The 23,076-nt window shown below is 45.8% G+C and overlaps 1 protein-coding gene across 1 annotated transcript; it reads right to left on the bottom strand.

Annotated features, from left to right (window-relative positions):
• Positions 1–874: 874 nt before the first annotated feature.
• Positions 875–17,178, bottom strand: vamp8 (vesicle-associated membrane protein 8 (endobrevin)). Its single transcript, XM_072267258.1, has 3 exons — positions 17,035–17,178; positions 4,965–5,117; positions 875–1,271 (listed from the first exon to the last, which is right to left on the bottom strand). The coding sequence occupies exons 1-3, from the start codon at positions 17,047–17,049 to the stop codon at positions 1,128–1,130; spliced, it is 312 nt and encodes a 103-aa protein (XP_072123359.1). The 5' UTR covers positions 17,050–17,178; the 3' UTR covers positions 875–1,127.
• Positions 17,179–23,076: the final 5,898 nt, after the last annotated feature.

Here is a 23,076-nt window from a genome sequence, read left to right as displayed (position 1 = left end):
AAAGTGCACCTGGTGCAGATCACAAGTCCTAGTTATGTGACCACTGACACCAGGCAGACAATCTCTGAAGAGTATTGATAATGGCTGAGGTCACCCATCTTGTAAAGACACTGCCCAGAAGGTGGCAATGGCAAACCACTTCTGTAGAAAAATTTGCCAAGAACAATCATGGTCAAAGAACACAGCATGTAACGATGAGTCTAGGATCCGTGGGCACAGCCTCAGTATAAAGGGACGTCCCTTCAGAACAGAGATGGGGAGGAATTTCTTTAGCCAGAGGGTGGTGACTCTGTAGAAATGATTGCCACAGAAGGCTGTGGAAATGAAGTCACTGGGTGTAGTTGAGGCAGAGTTCTTAATTGGTAAGGGAGTTAAGGATACAGAGACAAGGGACATGGTTGGGACAATGAGATTGGAAAAAAACAGTCATGCCTGAATGACAGAGCAGACTCAATGGGCTGAATGGCCAAATTCTGCTCTAATATCATGATATTTATGGTCTGACCTGGGGTGCCCAATATAGATACGTTGAACCCAAACTGCACAGCACAGTAGCCTAGTGGTTAGGGTAATGCATTAATGCGCCAGTGACCCGGGTTCAATTCCTGCCACTGCCTGTAAGGAGTTTTTAACGCTCTCTCTCTGTGCCCACATGAGTTTCATACGGGTGCTCTGGTTTCCTCACATATCCCAACGGCATACGGGTTTGTAGACTAATTGGTCACATTGGGTGTAATTGTGAGGAGCAGTTTGTTGGACCAGAACTGCGCTATCTCTAAATTTAAAAAAAAAATAAAATGACGAAGACTTCTTTGTACCAAACCTAAGATCTCCCACACTGATGGGCGTCTAATTTACAGAAAAGGAGTAAACGTTTTTTATATTTCTTGGTCCTCTTTCTGAAACTTTATTGTTAACTTTTACATTAGGAAGTTTTTTTTTACAAATGATTTTGCATGCCTCTGTACAGCTAGAGGTATGCTGAAAATATACAGACCAAAATCAACATCAGAGCCAAAAGTACATCTACATCCCCACTGTATGGAATAGACTGGAAACCGAAGGCATGGAACTTATCACATATATATCACCGAAGGAACAATAAGCTGATTTAATAGTTCCTGCTGTTAGGAGGGAATTACCCCTGTGGCAAAGAGAATGATCAAAGTCAGGATAATAACAGCAATGATCACCAGCAAGATGATCATCTTCACATTCTTCCACCAGTATTTCCGAGCCACTTTCTGGGACGTGGTTTTGAAGTGTTCTGACTGCAAAGGAAAATGAGACATTGAATTGGTAGCTGATTCCTCCTTCTGTACATGGAACGCAGTTCAGCAACGCCTGAGTTTTCAAGTTCCCAGAAGGTAAATTGCTGACCTAAAAATTTTTGTCTCTACCTCACTTCCTTCAGCAAGGGACACCTACCAGGCCTTGTGTAAGTGGAGCTGTTATTTCAGCTTTTAGGTCACTTCAAAACCACTTAAAAGTACTTGATACACATAGGCAAATATAGAACATCACAGCACAATACAGACCCTCATCCCTCAAAGTTGGCCCAACCTTTTAACCTATCCTAAGGTCAATCTAATCCTTCCCTTACACATAGCCCTCCATTTTAAAATATTCCATTGCCTATCTAAGAGTTCCTTTATTACCCCCAATATATCTGCCTCTAACACCACCCCTATTCCACATACCCACCACCCCCTGAATAAAAATCCTAAATCTGGCATCCCTGCTATACTTTCCTCCAATCACCTTAAAAATATGCCCCCTCGTATTAACCATTTCTGCCCTAGAAAAATGTCTCTGGCTGTCCACTCTATCTATGCCTCTTATAATCTTGTGCATTTTATCATTTCTGCCCCTACAATAAAGTATCTAGCCCTCTACTCAATCTTTCCCTCTCATCATGTTGTCCACCTCTATCAAGTCGCCTCTCATCCTCCTCTACCCTAGAGAGAAAAGCCCTGTGGCAATTATTTAGCCAGACTTTTTGTAGAGAGAGAAATGTTTAGCAGGAAATTGAGAGCTTACTTTTTGCTATTCTTTGGACTTTGCAACAGGATTTCCTTATTCCTTAGTTTCCATATGACCATAAGATATAGGAGACATGGCCTCAGCTGCCGTAGCAAAGAATTTCACAGATTCACCACTCTCTGGCTAAAGAAATTTCTCCTCATCTCCATTCTAAAAGAATGCTCCTCTATTTTGAGGCTGTGCCTTCTGGTCTTGGACCCCCCCTCCATAGGAAACATCCTCTCCACCTCCACTCCATTAAGGACTTTCACCATTCAATTGGTTTTAGTGAGGTCTCCCTTTATTCTTTGAATTCTAGTGAATACAGGCACAGGGCCATCGAATGCTCTTTGTATGGCAAGCCATTCAATCCCGAAATCATTTTTGTGAACCTCCTTTGAACCCTCTCCAGTTTCAGCACATCCTTTCTAAGATAAGGGGCCCAAAATTGCTCACAATACTCCAAGTGAGGCCTCACCAGTGTTTTATAAAGTCTCAACATTACACCTTTGCTTTTATATTCTAGTCCTCTTGAAATGAATGCTAACAGTGCATTTGCCTTCCTCACCACAGACTCAACCTGCAAATTAACCTTTAGGGGATCCTGCACAAGGAGTCCCAAGTCCCTCTGCACCTCAGAATTTTATGTATTTTCTCCCCATTTAGAAAATACTCGACTCTTTCATTTCTTCTACCCAAGTGCATGACCATACACTTCCCGACACTGTCTTCCATCTGCCATTGCTTTGCCCGTTCTCTTAATCTGTCTAAGTCCTTCTGTAGCCTCTCTACTTCCTCAACACTACCTGCCCCTCCACCTATCTTTATACCGTCTGCAAACTTTGCAACAAAGCCATCAATTCCATCGTCCAAAATGATTGAAATCATTGTTTCCTTATAGAGAGTTCCTCAGTTTAATATTGCAGCCAAAGTATCGGCCATGGAGAGGAGCCTTCTCGGCTGCAGCAGTGTCTTATCCCTAAGATACATTCTCAAGATGCTGGGGTTCAACGTCATAACCTTCTGGCCCAAGGTGCTGCTAACTGAACCAATCCAGCACAGGTGATCACACCCTGTTCACATTTTTACTGCTATGCTGTAGGCATTTCATTTTAGCAGTTCTGTAAGAGCAGTCTGTTCTGGTTTCAGCCTGTTTGGGTTATCGTTGAAGATAAGGGATGCTGAGGAATGTGTGACATCCAATCAGGATGGTTGGTCTTGGGTTTTCTATTGTTTGGGTGGAGATGAAGAGAGAGGATGCTGGAGAGAACTGGTCACAGGATTCAACCCAGTGGGAGACTGTGATTCGATGGAGCCAGGCGTCGAGGTCGACTGAGGATCGGTGAATATGAACTTTGGGAAGAGTTGAGCTCCAACTTGAGCACATTTGGCTGTTTAATTATAATGGGCCCTTTTTGTCTTTTTTCTTTCTTTTCTTTAATAACCCTTCGGTTAAGTTAAGATTCAGAAATCGAATTCCTTTAATCGTGTGCCATGTGCTGTCTGTTGTTTCTTGGCACTGAGTTGTAACAGGGTAGCAAGTTACACAGCATCCACACAAACCGGGATTTGGGGTGGGAGAGCACCTCAATCTCACGGGTTTGGTGGGACCAGAGTGTGTCTGCCCTAGACTTACACAGCCAAGGAGAACAGTGGGGTTTCACAAGAAATTAGACACAATGACATGCTGATTTTGATTTACATCAAGCTGCAATATAATGTCCAACTCCTATACTCTATACCCTATGCAGTACAGCATGCCCAAAGCCTTTTTCACTACCCTGTCTACCTGTGATGGGGCAGGCCACAGGACCTCAAATTGAGAATCAAGGCATTGAATGATAGCCGTCTCTATAGTAGGGTTTCTTTTGTTCAGGGAAACACTAGAGAGGAAGCTAACATGGTACTGAGGCCAAAATGGAGAATTGGCCATAGGATCATTAGGCCGGCAGTGGGCAGAGCTAAAGATGGCGCCGGCGGTGGGGCTGACCTCCCAGCCCATCAGCAAAACAGTTACATTTGTCCTACTCTACTGTCTCTGTTTTCCTTTTCAGGGTGGCTGGGTCCTGTCAGGATCCTTGATCTAAAGCGGCACCCAAAAACCGCAGTCGTGCATGACAACGTGTCCTGTTCTTGGAGCTTGCTGATTGGCTGTGTTTCGGTAGGTCCAGGTTTGGCCTGAAGTCGGGCAACTGCATGGCCCCGTGGGCACGGATTTTCACCGGTGTCACGAACTGAAGCATAGTGGGGGCCGAAACATCGAAGACAGCGAGAGTGGCTGACGGAGGGCTCGGCACTCGGTAATCGATTCTAGAGTCGGGGAACTCGAAATAAAAAAGCAATGCTTCAAACTAATTTTAACATCAAAGTAGGAATCGTTGTCTTCCCTGTTGCTGTGGAAGGAGTGATATCTGTCTCTCCTTTGTTAGTGAGAGAGAGAGAGAGCCGGTGGGATGTCAAAATGTTGGAGTGAAGAGTTTTTGAATGGACTTTTGACCATGGTCTCTCTTTGGGGGTTTTGCTGTTGCTTGTATGGTGGGTGGGGCGAGTACCGATGTTTTGTGCTACAATAATTTGGGGGAGGGGTTGATGTTGCTTGTGCATGGGAAGGAGACAGGGGACTTTGGGGTTCTTATGTCTTTTTTCTGTCTTTCATTCTTTAGGGTTTTTTTTCTCCTGTTTCGAGGATGTCTGCAGAGAGTAAGAATTTCAGGTTGTGTATTATATACGTTCTCTGATATTAAGTGGAATTATTGAACTATTGCCATTGGTGTAAAATGGAATGAGTTTGAGGAAAAGGTATGGTTAAGTGATTAGTGCACTTACAAGGTTGTTGTCGGGACTGGAGGACCTGAGTTTTAGGAAAAGGTTGAGTAGGTCAAGACTTAATTCTCTGGTGTGTAGGTCCATCTGTGTAATAATCACCCCACTTTCCAACTTACACTGGCCTGCAGGTCCTCAGTCTTGGTCATGAGATCATCCAGTTTCTCGCCGCGAGCCAGTATCCGGTCAACGTTCTCAGACATGATGGTCTTTACTCCTTCCACTTCACTTTGGAGGCTCCGGACACGGTCCGCCTTTACAGGGCCCTCCACCTGGCAACAGAATACAGCAGACAACAGTCAGCAGGTCACAGTGGAGGTCAACAGTCGGTCAGCACCAGATGACAGGGGCAGGAGGGTAAAGCAATATAACAGTGATTGACATCCCACCATAAAGCGTTGTGGCGGCAGTGGTTAGCACAAGTACCAGTGGCCCAGGTTCAATTCCCGCTGCGGCCTGTGCGAGTTTGTATGTCCTGTCCGGGGGTGGGGGGTTTCATCCAGGTGCTCCAGTTTCCTCCCACAGTCCATTGTAAATTGTCCCTCATATGATTTGTAACTTCAAAGCATTAAATTGATTCACGGCAGTCCAAAATAGGGGTGTAACTTTGCCTTCACTTTAAGCAAGGCATGCAGGTATCATGATGATGTATGTAATTAACATATTTTTACATATAATCCGTAATAAAATATTTAAATGAAAAATAATGTTTAATCAACAATATAGATACAAGATTATTCAATTATTATTGAAATGTTCACACAACAGTACGGTGATTAGGCTAGGGTTCTATAGAGGGTTGCTGGGTGACACGCCTTGAAGGGCCAGATGGGCCTAATCTGTGAGATGGATAGATAGAGGTCAACACAGAACAGCAACCGTCAAGAAGGCATGGCAACAGTTGCAATGCAGGAGATTAAGTTCAAAGATCAAAGAAAATTTATTATCAATGTTTGTACGTATACCATATAAACCTTGAGATTCGTTTTCTCACAGGCACCCACTGAAAAATAAAGCAATCTAATAAAGTCCGTGAAAAACTGTACAGAACAAAGGCAAGGCCTGTGAAAGTGAGTCGACAGGCTGTGGAGTCAGTTCATTGCTGGGGCGAGTGAAGTTATATAGAACATAGTACAGCACATTACAGGCCCTTCGGCCCACAATGTTGTGCCAACCCTCAAACCCTGCCTCCCATATAACCCCCCACCTTAAATTCCTCCATATATCTGTCTAGTAGTCTCTTAAACTTCACTAGTGTATCTGCCTCCACCACTGACTCAGGCAGTGCATTCCATGCACCAACCACTCTCTGAGTAAAAAACCTTCCTCTAATATCCCCCTTGAACTTCCCACCCCTTACCTTAAAGCCATGTCCTCTTGTATTGAGCAGTGGTGCCCTGGGGAAGAGGCACTGGCTATCCATTCTATCTGTTCCTCTTAATATCTTGTACACCTCTATCATTTCTCCTCTCATCCTCTTTCTCTCCAAAGAGTAAAGCCCTAGCTCCCTTAATCTCTGATCATAATCCATACTCTCTAAACCAGGCAGCATCCTGGTAAATCTCCTCTGTACCCTTTCCAATGCTTCCACATCCTTCCTATAGTGAGGTGGCCAGATCTGGACACAGTACTCCAAGTGTGGCCTAACCAGAGTTTTATAGAGCTGCATCATTACATCGCGACTCTTAAACTCTATCCCTCGACTTCTGAAAGCTAACACCCCATAAACTTTCTTAACTACCCTATCTACCTGTGAGGCAACTTTCAGGGATCTGTGGACATGTACCCCCGGATCCCTCTGCTCCCCCACACTACCAAGTATCCTGCCATTTACTTTGTACTCTGCCTTGGAGTTTGTCCTTCCCAAGTGTACCACCTCATACTTCTCCGGGTTGAACTCCATCTGCCACTACTCAGCCCACTTCTACATCCTATCAATGTCGCTCTGATGAGGCTGCTATCCAGGCTGGTTCAGGAGCCTGATGGCTGTAGGGCAACAACCGTTCATGAACCTGATGCCGTGGGACACGAGACTCTTGCACCTCCCGCCCGATGAGAGGAGCGAGAAGAGAGGGAGATGGGACGAGCTCAGATGGGGTTCCGAGGCTGGCACTGAGTAGTGGGGCTGAACACCTCCCTTTAACTGATTCGTTTCCCGCTCTTGGTCCCCGACTCTTTAATCTGGCTTGTAGCGCGCTCTCTTCTGCCAATGGTCAACCTTTATCCATTTCAAGGTCTTAGAATTAGTTAAAATTAGCAGAATCACTTAAAATTCTCAGAGTCACAGAGTGTCACGGCATGGAAGAGGACCCTATGGCTCAACTTGTCCACGCTGGTCAAGATTCCTGTGAAAGCTAGCTGCATCTGCCCACATCAGCCCCCAAATGTTTGGCCAGGTCCCCCCAGACCTCTCCTTTCCACGCACCTCTCTAAATGTCTCTTAAATGTTGCCATTGTACCTGCCTCAACCACTTCCTCTGGCAGCTCGTTCCATCTACCCACCACCCTGTGTATTGAAAATTTACTTTGAACTTTGAATAATGTCAAGTGGCCACGCAATTGTAAAGGAAATAAATAATATTATTTTCGCACTTTTGTCCTAGTTTTAAGTATTTTACCAGCTGTAAAATCTCTACAAGATCAGTTAAACTTGGGCAACATCGAAGGAATGTATCCGAGGGCTAACTTGTTCAGCTGAGCTCATCACAGAAGTCTGATGCAATGCATACCTCAGCGGGCAGGTGACTAAACGCCCACAGCCACGACTGATCCTGATTACCTCAAGATATTTAACTGGTCGGACAGGAAATTTGCTCCAATCTATTCCTGTCGTCATGAGCAATCTACTACTGATGGCGGAAGTTTACGGGAGATTCTAGCTCCTGTCGCGCTGTAGCAAGGTTTCAAGCATTTCAGATGGGGATTCTCAAAAAAAAACAAAATGTTCCAAGTAAATTTGTTACCAAAGTACATTTACCCCCTCTGGCCACTTTATTATGTACCTCCTGTACCTAATAAAGTGGCCACTGAGTGTATGTTTGTGGTCTTCTGCTGCTGTAGTCCATCCACCTCAAGGTTCAATCTGTTGTGTGTTCAGGGATGCCCTTCTGCACACCACTGTTGTAACGAATTGTTATTTGAGTTACTTTCGCCTTCCTGTCGTTCTGAATCACTCTGGCCATCCTCCTCCGACCTCTCTCCTTAACAAGGTGTTCTTGCCCGCAGAACTGCTGCTCGCTGGATGCTTTTTGCTCATTGCACCATTTTCGGTAAACTCTGGAGACCCTTGTGTGTGAAAATCCCAGGAAATCGACAGTTTCCGAGATATTCAAATCATCCCGTCTGGCACCAATAATCGTTCCACTGTCAAAGTCACTGAGATCATATCTCTTCCCCAATCTGATGTTTGGTCTGAACAACAACCGACACAAGACAATCTGCAGATGCTGGAAATCCAGAGCAACACACACAAAATGCTGAGGAAGCTCAGCATGCCAGGCAGCGTCTATGGAAAATAGTAAACAGTCGACAATGTGAAACCCTTTTCCATAGATGCTGCCTGGCCTGCTGAGCTCTTCCAGCATTTTGAATGGGTTGTTTGAACAACAGCTGAACCTCGTGACCATGTCTGCATGCTTTATGCATTGTGCTGCTGCGACCCGATTGACTGATTAGATATTTGCATGAATGAGCAGGTGACCAGAGTGTACCTTCACCTTCAGTAGTCTGACGAAATGCAAACCACAGCTGTCAGGCGATACACAAGATTATTAAGGGATTGGACACGTTAGAGGCAGGAAATGTGTTCCCGATGTTGGGGGAGTCCAGAACCAGAGGCCACAGTTTAAGAATAAAGTGTAGACAATTTAGATCGGAGTTGAGGAAAAACTTTTTTCACACAGAGGGTTGGTGGTTCTGTGGAATGCTCTGCCTCAGAAGGCAGTGGAGGCCAATTCTCTGGATTCTTTCGAGAAAGAGTTAGATAGAGCTCTTAAAGATAGCAGAGTGAAGGGATATGGGGAGAAGGCAGGAAAAGGGTACTGATTGTGGATGATCAGCCATGATCACAGTGAATGGTGGTGCTGGCTTGAAGGGCTGAATGGCCTACTCCTGCACCTATTGTCTATTGTGATTAGAAGTCCATCACAGTGTCTGATTCCGATTCAAAGTTCAAAGTAAATTTATTATCAGCGTACATATATGTCACCGTATACAAACCTGAGATGGACTGTACCTCAAGACGTACAACTGGTCGAACAAGTAATTTGTTCTAATCTACTTCGTCATTGTGTGAAACATACTATTGAAGGCCAAAGCTTAAGGGAAATTCCAAATTTTGTCTTGTTGAGTAAAGTTTCTACCATTTCATATGGGACTTCTTGATTTCAACCACAAGGTTCCAAATGAAATTTATTATCAAATTATGTACATACAGTGTATGTTACCATTACTGACCATTCTCTAAGCAAGCTATTCCACAACAGCTTCTTAAATAAAAGGTCCTCGTCGCCTAATAGAGATATAAGACAGCAAGGCCATCCCCCGATTCTTTCCAATGATTTTCTTTTCAAAACTTTTTTTTCGGTTTCACCCTGAAGCCTGAGGTCTCACATGAGCAGGTTCAGGAACAGCTACTTCCCTTCAACCATTTGGTTCTTGAACACACAGCATGTTGAACCTTAAAGTGGATGTGCTACAGCAGCAGAAGACCACAAGCACACACTCAGTGGCCACTTTATTAGGTACAGGAGGTCCCAGCTGAGTGTACAGCGAAACATCACAACGCACTGTGAAATGCACTGAGGATGTGCTGGGGGCAGCCTACGTGTTAGCCTCTTAATCCCTAATCTTTAAAGATTCACCTGTTTGCTAATTTAGCCATTCAGGGTCACTTAGTGTCGCCATGCTTCCGGCTCCAATGTAGCATGTCCAGAATTTACTCACCCTAACCCGTACACCTTTGGAACTTGGGAGGAAACCGGAGCACCCGGAGGAAACCCACACGGTCTTGGGGGGTAGCGTACAGTCAGCAATGGGAATCAGACTCCCAGTCTTACAGCTGGCACCAGAACGTGTTGTACTAACTGCTACGCTACTGTGCTGCCCCTGAAATCTGAGATCTCAGAGCCAACACATTGCCCAAGTCTGACTGTCCAACTCAGTGCTTCATGTTAGAACAGTCGGGTAAATGTCCGGCTTGAAACAACACCACAGGATCTTTTTGACTTACTCAAGATGCCAGAGTTCAACGTCTCATTTTAAACACCTTGTTGTGGTAGATGGTTGGCAGGGTGGAGCTACGTCTCTACCAAAGGAGGTGTAAGACGTTCCTTCCCTCCGCTAGCCTGCAGGTCACCCTTGGGCAAGGTGTAGCACCTGCTTAGCCTCCCGATCAGGGTCATGTGAACCCATGGGAGCAGCTGGTGCACATCACAAGTCCTGGTTATGTGACCACTGACGCCAGGCAGACAATCTCTGAAGAGTATTGATAATGGCTGGGGTCACCCGTCTTGTAAAGACACTGCCCAGAAGGCGGCAATGGCAAACCACTTCTGTAGGAAAATTAGCCAAGAACAATCATGGTCATGGAAGGACCGTGATCGCCCACATCATACGACACGGCACATAATGATGATGTCATATGATGGCGCACAATGATGATGTCATATGACACAGAACATAATGATGATGATGTTGTGGTGGATAGGCTTTTGAGTTCCTGAGATCCCGAGAGTGTCGCTGTCTGGAGTTTAGCTCCTGGTAGGGTCACCATGGCGATAAGGTCAAAGGGGAGGCTCCAGACAAAGAGCGATCCAACCAAGACCTCAACGGTGGAGCTGGCGGAAGATGATGACTCTTCACAATGGCAATGAAGGTGGAGGAAGGCGGCAGCAGTGAAGTGTCGCCAGTCGTCTTGCACTCCCTGACCCCAATCGGTCGAGGACTGTGAGGTGGCTGGCCATGCATCAGCCTCCCCCCGTTAAATAAAGTCACACACAAGCTTCCTCCATTAAGAAAATAACCCCTTGGGAGAACATCATACTGGACTTGACTGATTGTACTCCACCAACATCAGTGGAAACCATCTGGTGCTTCGAGGTGACCGATACTGACACGTTGGGTGGCAGAGACAGAGAAGAAAACTTCTGCTGGGAGCCTGTGATCTGATTCATCTCCAGAAGCACAGAAGCCGGAACACGGAGCAACAAGCGGGGAACTGAGGGAACTGAGCGGGACGAGGAGCATCCTTCACCTGGGACTTGGCTGTGCATTTCCCTCCACAGAGGCTGCCTGACCCACGGAGTCCTCTCCGCTTCCTGTTTGATACTCCTCAGGGCAGGCTTACTGAGGATAACGTGTGCCACCGACCACAGGTAAACATCAGAGATCATCCTCCATAATGGCCCAGGTGTAGATAGCGCTGCGCAAATCTGCTGAAAATGTGGTTTCAAAGTTCAAAGTACATTTATTATCAAATTATCATTTATTATTGCGATTCGTATCCATTCAGGCAGCCACAAAACAAAGAAACACAATAGAGCCCATTAAAAAAAGAAAACCGTCAAACTCCCAACATGCAGCGAGGAAAAAAAAGCAAATCATGCAAACAATAAATATAAGCAAGTAGTATTCTGAACTGAAGTCCACTCAGAGTGATAGGGTTCAGTCACTTCGCCTCGATACGCTCTGGGGCCTGGATCCCACTGCCCCGATTCGGCCTGTACTCCACCTTCCCAATTCAGCCCAGCACTTAATTCGATCAAACCTCAGCTCTTCCTCACTCCCGGTGCCTTGCTTCGCTTTGGCCCTGCTGCGTTGAATTGCCTCCAAGTCCAAAGGGAAGTTACAGGCTCTTGCTTGAGATGATCTTTTACCCGAAAGAGAGTGACCGACGAAATATTTAATTGTTTTCATTGCCACCGGCCAGAAGTCGCTAAGGGTCACTGCCACCATCTTAAACCAGAGGTCAAAAGGTGACCAGGCTGGGGAGAATCAGAAATACTATGTTGATGTTGTATAAGTCGGTGACTTGAGGACCTAAGTTATAGGAAAAGATTGAATAGGCTACAACCTTATTCCCTGGAGTGGGAAAATGAGGGGAGATTTGGTAGAGATATAATCAAATTATGAGGGGAGATTTGGTGGAGATATAATCAAATTATGAGGGGAGATTTGGTAGAGACTTAATCAATTTATGAGGGGTATAGGTAAGGTCAATTCAAGCGGGCTTTTTCCACTGAGGTTCTGTGAATCTAGAGCAGGAAGTCATAGGTTAAGGGTGAAAGGTGAAACATTCAAACGGAAACTGAGAAGGGAACTTCTTCACTCAGAAGGTGGTGTGAGTGTGGAACGGGCTGCCAAAGGAGCGGCAGGTGCAGATTTGATTTCAACATTTAAGAGAAGTTTGGATGAATACATAGATGGGAGGGGTATGGAGGGCTACGGTCCAGGTGCAGGTTAATGGGACAAGGCAGGGTAACATGGACCGGATGGGCCAAAGGGATCTATTTCTGTGCCACTGTGCTGTATGACTCTGTGAGCAAAACTGAGATGGTATCAGAATGGATCTGGTGATAAGAAGCTGTCTTCTGGCAAAGGTGTACTTGTTAAGAGGGAGGCCTTCAAAAGAGAAATTTCTGGAGTACAAATGCACATATGTGCCTGTCAGATTTGATAGAGGCATACAAAATTATGAGGGGTATAAATGTAAGCAGGCTTTTTCCATTGAGGTTGGGTGGGACTACAACCAGAGGTCATGGGTTAAGGGTGAAAGGTGAAAAGTTTATGGGGAACGTGAGGGGAAACCTCTTCTCTCGGAGGGTTGTGAGAGTGTGGAATGAGCTGCCAGCGCTAATGGTACATACCGCCCTGATTTCAATGTTTAAGAGAATTTTGGACAGGTACATGGATGGTGGGGGAATGGAGGGCTGGAGTCCTGATGCAGGTCGATGGGAGTAGGTAATTTAAGTGTTTCAGTACAGACTAGATGGGCCAAAGGGCCTGATTCTGTGCTGTACTTTTCTATTACTCCAAGACGCTAGTGGCACAAACAGCCGCTCGATGCTAGTTAACAGCTGGTGACCACTTCAGCTGTGTTATGGCACTCTGTAGTGGCTCCATGGCAAAACTGACCACACTTTTGACGTTTTGGTGGCTGGGGTTTTAACTGGCACTCACCCTCACACTGACTGGCTGTTTGGAATTTTGTTTGGTTTTCTGCTCATCTAGGAGAAGGAAAACTCTGCTCTCACACCTCCTCCTCTCATGGGAAAGGCTTCAGGAGTAAACCCCGAGGCAAAGTCTGGAGCCAGATTCCCGAAGGGAGTTCTACGCTGACTGGCAACTCCCGTGACGCCGCTGACGCCAAATCATATCGGTCTCTGCCGTTCCTTTGAATTCATCTGCTGCCTGGGGAAGGGGCAACAGCTTGCTCTCCATATCGTACTGCCCTGGCTTGCGAATCAAGAAGACAGCTGGGAATCCACAAACGTGTCAACCCCGACCAACAGAGGGCGTCAAACATCACAGGTCCAACAGGCCCATGTGACCAATCCGGCACAGGTTTGGAATGTGGGAGGAAACAGGAGCACCCGGAGGAAACCCACACGGCCAGGGGGAGAACGTGCTAAGTGTTTACAGGCAGCCGCACGAATTGAACCTTGGTCTGTGTGAAGCTGGAGTTTCAAAAGGCATGTGACTTTTTCTCTTAGAAAGAATCATACAGCTTGGAAACAGGGCCTTTGGCCCTTTGAAGCTGCTCTGACCATCAAATACGCACTTTCAGCGGAGAGGAATGCAGGTGGTGAACTCCGGCCTGGGGTGACCGATCTCACTAAGGCAGCTGCCTTCGCGTGACGTACCCTGTACAGCCCACAACCTGCTCTGCACAATTCGAAAGAAATGTCCGCAGAGGTGGTTGACGGCACAGTAGAGTAATGCTTTGCAGTACCAGTGACCAAGAGATTGGGGGTTCAGTTCCTGTCACTGTCTGTAAGGAGTTTGTACGTTCTCCCCGTGGCTGTCCGGGTTTCCTCCGGGTGCTCTGGTTTCCTCCCGCAATCCAAAGACGTACAGGGTAGAGTTAGTAAGTTGTGGACATGCCATGTTGGCACTGGAAGCATGGCGACACTTATGGGCTTTTCCCAGCACATCCTCGGACTGTGTTGGGCGTCGATGCAAATGATGCATTTCACTGTGTGTTTTGATGTACGTGACAAATAAAACTAATCAGATTGGGAAGAATTCCCTTAGGTTAAGGAAAGGTCCCAGAGAATATAATGGATGTAACGTGAGAAAGGCGGGAGAAAGGAAAGTAGAGAGACTTGCTGACAGTGTTTGTCAGAATGATAATGAAACTAATTTTTAAAGCATTGAAAATTTGAAGTTAAAAAAACAACTTCCTTTCTTACAGTCAACAAGTCTGAAGAGAAGGAAAGCAATCTTTGTTAAATCCAAACACAAGGAAATCTGCAGACACTGGAAATTCAAGCAACACACACAAAATGCTGGTGAAACACAGCAGGCCAGGCAGCATCTGTAGGAAGAGGTACAGTCAACGTTTTGGGCCAAGACCCTTCGTCAGGACTGTGAAAATCCAGGATGTGAAATCCACCTTTACAGCTATCCCTTGTTCAGTTTGGCGTGGTCTAACAAATAATGCAGTCTCACAAACACGAGAAAGTCTATAGATGCTGAAAATGCAAGCAATTCAAACACAATGCTGGAGGAACTCAGCAGGTCAGCATGGAAAAGGGTCGACAGTTGATGTTTCCAGTCAAGACCCTTCATCAGGACTGGAAAAGAAAATGAGAAGTCAGAGTAAGAAGTGGAGGGAGGGGAGGAAGAAGTATAAGGTGATAAGTTTTTAGTGAAACTGGGAGGGGGAGGGGTGAAGTAAAGAGCTGGGAAGTTGACTGATGAAAGAGATAAAGGGCTGGAGAAGGGGGAATCTGATAGGAGAGGACAGAACACCTTGGAAGGAAGGGAAGGAGGAAGAGCACCAGACGGAGGAGATAAAGTGAGATAGGGAAACAGGAATGGGGAATGGTGAAGGGGTGGGGTGGAATCACCAGAAGTTCGAGAAATCAATGTTCATGCCAGCAGGTTGGAGGCAGTCTGCTGGTTAGTATCAGGAGGGAGGGGGGTAATTTGGCTAGCCTATCTAATTTTAGATGAGTCAATAAAAGAAAATAACGTACACTCCCTGAAGAAAATGCATACCAAACTTGTGTTTGGGATTGTGCAAAGATACCGGGACCATTTTGATGTGGTGAGGTCATGGGAAGACGACTATCTCTCAACACATTTGAGTTGAATTTCAACAATGCAACTGAGATGAATGGCGACAAAGCCTTTCTGCTACAGCCATGCAATTAACAAAGCATAAAGAATTTGCTCCAGGCAACTTTTTCAAGTCGCCTTGTGATTTCCCCTTTAAGATGGCTACGATCTTCATCATCATTGTTATGTGCCATGTTGTATGATATCATTATTGTGTCCCGTGTCATATGACATGATCATTACATGCCATGTGGTATGATGTGGGCAAACATGATCTATCCATGACCATGATTGCCTTGGCAAATTTTGCTACAGAAGTGGTTTGCCATTGCCTTCTTCTGGGCAGTGTCTTTACAAGACGGGTGGCCCCAGCCGTTATCAATACTCTTCAGAGATTGTCTGCCTGGCATCAGTGGTCACATAACCAGGACTTGTGATATGCACCAGCTACTCATACGGCCATCCACCACCTGATCCCACAGCTTTACGTGACCCTGATTGGGGGAGGGTGCGCTAAGGAGGTGCTACACCTTCTTCAAGGGTGATCTGCAGGCTAGTGGAGGGAATAGAGCACCTTACATTTCCTTTGGTAGAAACTTATCTCCACCCCACTACCCGGAGATGCACAGTTCTACCACAAGCCTCAAAACCAAGCTTACTTTTTTATTGTAATGAAAATCAGGCTGACATAGAAGAATGGTCCTTCAGTATTTGGAGGTAGTTAGCAATAAAATTCTTCTTCCCATGACAGAGAGCACTGTACCATCAGGAGGAAGTACAGTAGCTTGAAGGCGCACATTCAATGTCTTAGGGACAGCTACCTCCCCTCCGCCATCAGATTTCTGAATGGACAATGAACCCATGAATACCCTACTTCACTATTTTTACCAGAGAACTCCATAGACACTGCCTGACCTGCTCAGTTCCTCCAGCATCTTGTGTGTGTTACTCTGGATTTCTAGCATCTGCAGAAACTTGTGTGCACCCATTTTTCTCTTTTTTTGCACTATTTAATTTATATATATATATATATATATATATATATATATATATATATATATATATATTTATTTATTTATTTATATATTCACAGGACAATTTACAATGCGCAATTAACCTACTAACCGGTTCATCCCAGGACCATGGGAGGAAACTGGAGCACCCAGAGGAAACGGGGAGAACGTACAAACTCGTTACAGGCAGCAGTGGGAATTGAACCCTGGTCACCTGTACTGTAAAGTGTAGTGTAACCTCTACGCTTTCTTACTGTAATTTACAATGTATTTTACATATTGCTCTGTAGCGCTGCCACAAAACAACTTTCACGATACAAGTCGGTGATAATAAACCTGATTCCCATACTGATCTATTAAGAGAGTTGGCACTGTAAAACAAACACTCTTTTGTATACCAGATTAATGGAGAGCAAGCATTGGCCATTCAGCCCGTTGCACCTGTTCTAGCTCTTTAAAAGAGTTTCACCAGGCAATGAGACGACTGTAAGTCACGCCAGTGCAAGCAAGCTACAAGGACAAATCGTCAAGTGCGTCAGGTGCGTCAGAACAAAAGATCCAGCCTATTTTTACCAAGAATCAAAGCAAGAACTCTTGTTTCGTGCACACTAGATAAAAACCAAAAGAAGTTATTTGCCATACAGCAGAACATCTAGTAAATTCAATTGGTCAGTAAAGTACAATAAACTGCACAAATTATCAACCGGGCTCACTGACTGCAGGAGAAATCTTGCCTTCACTAGCCGGAGCCTCCTGGTCAGAAGTCAGATCTGAACAGTGGACGGACTCACCCAGTACAGGGGTGAATATACACGGCACACGAAGCAAACTGCATCAAGCAAACTTCTGAAACAAGAGTTGAGAAACTCACGCTTAACTTTCCAGTTCTACTTACTGCTGTCGCTGCCATGATTTCCCACCGGAGTATCAGTCCCTCTTTAACTTTAAGCCCAAGAGATTCATGTACTTAATTCACCAATAATTCAGCACAAGTGTCCACAGTGCTTCCTGCTTCTTAAATGTCATCATTTCTCGCATGACTTCCTGCTTCCTACTTAATTACCATGAAGTGTGGACCAGCCCTTACAGCACTAACCCCTTCAGCACTGCAGCGACACCTGTATTCAGGTAAAAAGAAAAAGGCAGGGCACCTGCACTCAGCGGCCACTTTATCAGGTACACCTGTGCGTTTATGCAAATAGATAATCAGCCAATCGTGTGGCAGCAACTCAATGCATAAAAGCATTCGGACATGGTCAAGAGGTTCAGTTGTTGTTCAGACCAAACATCAGAATGGGGAAGAAATGTGATCTAAGTGACTTTGACTGTGGAATGATTGTTGGTGCCACACAGGGTGGTTTGAGAAACTGGTGATCTCCTGGGATTTTCATGCACAACACTCTTTAGAGTTTACAGAGGATAGTGCAAGAAACGAAAAAAGATCCAGTGAGTAGCAGTTCTGTGGGCAAAAACCCCTTGTTAATGACAAGGTCAGAGGAGGATGGTCAGACTGGTTGAAGCTGACAGTAACTCAAATAACCACATGTTACAACAGTGGTGCGCAGAAGAGCATCTCTGAACACACAACACATCGAACCTTAGAGTGGATTGACTACAGCAGCAGGAGACCATGAACTTACACTCAGTGGCCACTTTATTAGGTACAGGGGGTATCAAATAAAGTAGGCACTGAGTGTACAATTGTTCACCTTCCTCTGTGCTCTGGAATTCCTGCTCCAGGATTTTGAGCAAGTAATCTAGACTAGCACCTCAGTGGAGGTAGAGTATTGGAGCCTCAGGGTGAGAGGACTTCAAATCAGTTGTTAAACCAAGGCATCATTTTTTTTTCAAAATTCAGGAATATACTATATACACCTGTTTGCATTAGCAGTGCTGAGGTCAAGAGATTTGAAAGCTTCAGGTTTCTAGGAGGGAGCATCACCAATATTCTGTCCTGATCCAAGAATGTTGCACCAGCATATCTACTTCCTCTGGTCGCTAAAGAAACTTGGCGAGTTCCCTTTGAGCCTCGTCAAGTTTTACCGATTGACCATAGAAAGCATCCTACCCAGATGCATGACAGGTTGGTATGGCAACAGCTTGGTAAGACTGGTAAGGCATCCATCACTAAGGGCCCTCAACACCCAAGGCATGCTCGCTTCTTATCCCTGCAAGCAGCCAAAGTGCCCATTCACCTTGTCCCTCACCTCCATTCAGGGCCCCAGACAGTCCTTGCAGGCGAGGCAACACTCTACCTGTGAATCTGCTGGGGTCGTCCATTGTGTCTGGTGCCCCTGATGCGGCCTCCCCTACATCGGTGAGACCCGGCGTAAAACGGGGGACTGCTTCGTCAAACACCTCCGCTCCATCTGCCCAAAGCGGATCTTCCCGCTGGCCAGACATTTTAACTCCCATTCCCATTCCCGTTCCGACACATTGGTCCGTGGCCTCCTCTTTTGCCAAGGTGGGGCCACCCTCGGGGTGGAGGAACAACACCTTATATTCCATCCAGGTAGCCTCCAACCTGATGGTATGAATATTGATTTCTCCTTCTGGTAAAAAAAAATTGCCCTCTTCTTCTGTTCCCCATTCAGGTCCCTTACCTCTCCTCATCACCTGGTACCCCTGCTTCCCTTTCTCCTGCGGGTCCGCTCCCCTCTCCTATCAGATTCCTTCCTTTCCAGCCCCTTACCTTACCCAACCGCCCGGCTTCACCCATCACCTTCTCGCAATCCTCCTTTCCGTTCCCCTCCCCCACCTTTTTACTCTGGTGCCTCCCTCCTCCCTTTCCAGTCCTGAAGAACGGTTTTGGCCCATAGGTGCTGCCTGAGTCACCGAGTCCCTCCAGCGTTCAGTGCGTGCTGCTTTCGTTGTCACTGCTCGGGAGGAGGTACGGCAGTCTCAATACACGCAGTTTGCAGTCAGCTCGTTACAAACGCTGCTTCCCCTCAGCCTCACTGTTTTCGCTCTCTTTTTGCATTACTTGGTTTAATTTTATATATCTATATTCGTGACCCGTAATTTGTAGCACTTTTTATGGTTGGCGCTGTTAACGCTTCCACAAAGCAACAAATTTCACAACATGTGTCTGTGATATTAAGCCTGATTCTAATCCCCAACTGCTCCGACCGAAACCACAAGCAACAGCAGAGAGTTGTGGACAGCTCAGCACATCACGGAAACCAGCCTCCCCTCCGTGGACTCCGTCTCCACTTCTCACGGCCCCAGTAAAGCAGGCCAGCACAATCAAAGATCCCTCCCACCCCGGATATTCTCTCTTCTCCCCCCCCCCCCTCATCTTGACAGAAAATACAAAAGCCTGAAAGCACATAACACCGGGCTCAAGGACAGCTTCTATCCTACTGCTGGAAGGCTACTGAACAGATCCCTAGTACACCAAGATGGACTCCTGACCGCTCGTTGTTATGATCTTGCACCATATTGTCTGCCTGCACTGCACCTTCTCTGTAGCTGTTACACTTTATTCTGCATTCTGTTAGTGCTTTACCTTGTTCTACCGGAATGCACTCTGCAATGATGTGATACATATGAACAGTGTGCAAGTTTCTCACCCTATCTCGGCACCCATGTCCATCAAACCATAAGACATGAAAGCAGAACCAGGCCATTCAGCCCATCGAGTCTGTTCCTCCATTCTATCATGACTGATTTAAAGAGAGAATAGCTTTATTCATCACATGTACATTGGAAGGTTGAAACGTACCATGAAGTGCGTTGCTTATATCAATGTGAAACCAATTCCAACTAGCTATCACTAACAGTATCTCTGCAAAACCAATGTCAAAGTCCTCCCAGAGGCCACAGTCCTTGCATTGAGACTCTAATTAGACACGTTTTGCTTCAACGGCAGTTCACAGGTTTCATACACTCTAAATCAGATTCCTGAAATAAGCACCCTGTATGGACCTGACTGACTGTGTCTCTGCAGAAACCTTTCTATGAGGGACAGGTGGTATGGCATGATGCACCTGTTCCAGCCTGTCAGGAAGATCCCTGACCACCTCACATCTACTTTTGGGACAGGGATCATACACTTGCCTTGTCAGCTTGGCCCAAGAGAAGGTCTTTCACAGAAGATGGAAGATGTCATAGTAATAAAGCACTGAATCAGGCCCTTTGGCCCAACTCAACCGTGCCATCAAAATTGTCTGACTGGGCTGGTCCCTTGGCCTGCATTTAACCCATATCCCTCAAAACCAGGGGTTCCCAACCTGGGGTCCATGGACACCTCAGTTAATGATAGAGGTCCTTGGCATACAAAAGATTGGGAACCCCTGCTCTAGACCTTTCCTATCCATATTACTGTCCAAATGCCGTTGAAATTTTGTAATTATACCCTCCTTTACCAGTCCATCTGGCAGCTCATCCTGTACACTCACCTCCCTCTGTGTGAAACAATTGCCCCTCGGGCTCCATTACCTCCCTCACCGTAAGTTTATGCCCTCATCCCTAGCCTGACTTTGACCATATATCTTACCTCTGACCCTCGTCATTTTATAAATGTCTATAAGGTCACCGTTCTCCAACCATTGTGTGCATAAAAAATCATCTCTCCTGTACTGCCCTCTGTGTATGTGCCTTTGTATTAGTCATTCCCACCCTGGGAAAAAGTCCCTGGCTCTCAACTCTATCTACACCTCTTATCATCTTGTACACCTCTATCAAGTCGCCTCTGACCAGTCTAGGAGGAAAAGTCCCAGCCGATCCAGCCTCTCCTTCTAACACAAGCCTTCCAATCCTGATGACATCCTCGTAGCTCTTTCTGCACATTCTCCAGTATAATGATATGATGCACGTGATGTCCAAAATGGAGTTTGGGGAGAGTATTGGTAATTCGGGTGGGGTGGTGAAGATACATCTCCGCCAAAGGAGGTGTAAGTCGCTCCTTCCCTCTATTAGCCTGCAGGTCACCCTTGGATAAGGTGTAGCACCTGCCTATCTGCCCGATCAGTGTCATCAGGGTGGATGGTCGTATGAGCAGTCGGTGCATATCACAAGTCCCAGTTATGCGACCACTGATGCCAAGCAGATAATCTCGGAAGAGAGACTGAGATCCCCTCGTGTTTTAAGAAGGCAACGATAATCTCGGTGCCGAAGAAGAGCAAGGTGGCATGCCTGAATGACTATCAACCTGTGGCTCTGACATCAATTGCTATGAAGTGCTTTGAGCAATTGGTTATGGCACACATCAACCACAGCCTACCAGTCAACCTCGACGCTTTGCAATTCGCCTACCGGAGCAACAGGTCAACAGCAGATGCCACCTCTCCGGCCCTACATTCCTCCTTAGAACACCTGGAGAATAAAGACGCATATGTAAGGCTCCTTTTCATTGAATACAACTCTGCCTTTAATACCATCATTCCAAATAAACTGATTCCTAAGCTCCGGAACCTGGGCCTTAGCACTCAGATCTGCAGCTGGATCTTCAACTTCCTCACAGACAGGACCCAGGCTGTAAGAATAGGGGACAAGCTCTCCTCTACAATCACTCTGAGCACTGGTGCCCCACAAGGCTGTGTAGTCAGCCCCCTGCTGTACTAACTGTACACCCATGATTGTGTAGCCAAGTTTCCATCAAACTCAATATATAAATTTGTTGATTGTAGGCCGTATCTCGGGTAGTGATGAGTTTGAGTACAGAGAGGAAATTAAGAACCTGGTGGCATGATGCGAAGACAATAACCTATCCCTCAATGTCAGCAAGACGAAGGAATTGGTTGTTGACTTCAGAAGGAATAGCGGACCGCATGACCCCATTTACATTGGTGGTGCACAAGTGGAACAGGTCAAAAGCTTTAAGTTCCTCGGGATCAATATCACAAATGACCTGACTTGGTCCAACCAAACAGAGTCCACTGCCAAGAAGGCCCACCAGCACCTTTACTTCCTGAGAAAGCTAAAGAAAATTGGCCTGTCCCCTAAATTCCTCACTAATTTTTATAGATGCACTGTAGAAAGCATTCTTCTAGGGTGCATCACAACCTGGTACGGAAGTTGTCCTGTCCAAGAGCGGAAGAAGCTGCAGAAGATCATGAACACAGCGCAGCACATCACACAAACCAATCTTCCATCCTTGGACTCACTTTACACCGCACGCTGTCGGAGCAGTGCTGCCAGGATAATCAAGGACACGACCCACCCAGCCAACACACTTTTCATCCCTCTTTCCTCCGGGAGAAGGCTCAGGAGCTTGAAGACTCATACGGCCATATTTGGGAACAGCTTCTTTCCAACTGTGATAAGACTGCTGAACGGATCCTGACCCGGATCTGGGCCATACCCTCCAAATATCTGGACCTGCCTCTCGGTTTTTTTGCACTACCTTACTTTCCCTTTTCTATTTTCTATTTATGATTTATAATTTAAATTTTTAATATTTGCTATTGATTTGTACTCCAGGGAGCGCAAAGCGCAGAATCAAATATCACTGTGATGATTCTACGCTCTAGTATCAATTGTTTGGCGACAATAAAGTAAACTTAAGAGACGTAGCATAAAGATTATTGCTCCACATGTATATGAAGGATGTACAAACGTAAGCAATAAAGTCAATTCAATTCAATTGATAATGTCTTGTGAAGGCATAGCCCGGAAGAAGGCAATGGCAAACCATTTCTGTAGAAAAATTTACCAAGAACAATTATGGAAAGATCATGATCGTCCACATCATGCGACACGGCACATATTGATGATGGTGATGATTGATAATTGGATACAACCACTCTACACAGACATCGGAAGGACAGCCCAAATTAACGGATAGGAAATGGAACGTTCCCATCAAATCTAGAACCGGCATTGCCTATCCTCTGTCTTGTCTGTCTGATGAATCAAATTATAGAACATCAAACACTACTGCCACGTACAGTCCCTTTGGGCAATGATGTTGTGCCAACCTTTTCACCCTCCAAGA

This window comes from Mobula birostris, chromosome 8, assembly GCF_030028105.1.
Source record: "Mobula birostris isolate sMobBir1 chromosome 8, sMobBir1.hap1, whole genome shotgun sequence".
NCBI lineage: Eukaryota > Metazoa > Chordata > Chondrichthyes > Myliobatiformes > Myliobatidae > Mobula > Mobula birostris.
Note: the sequence above shows the minus strand (reverse complement) of the source record. Positions and strands in the feature narration are given on the sequence as shown.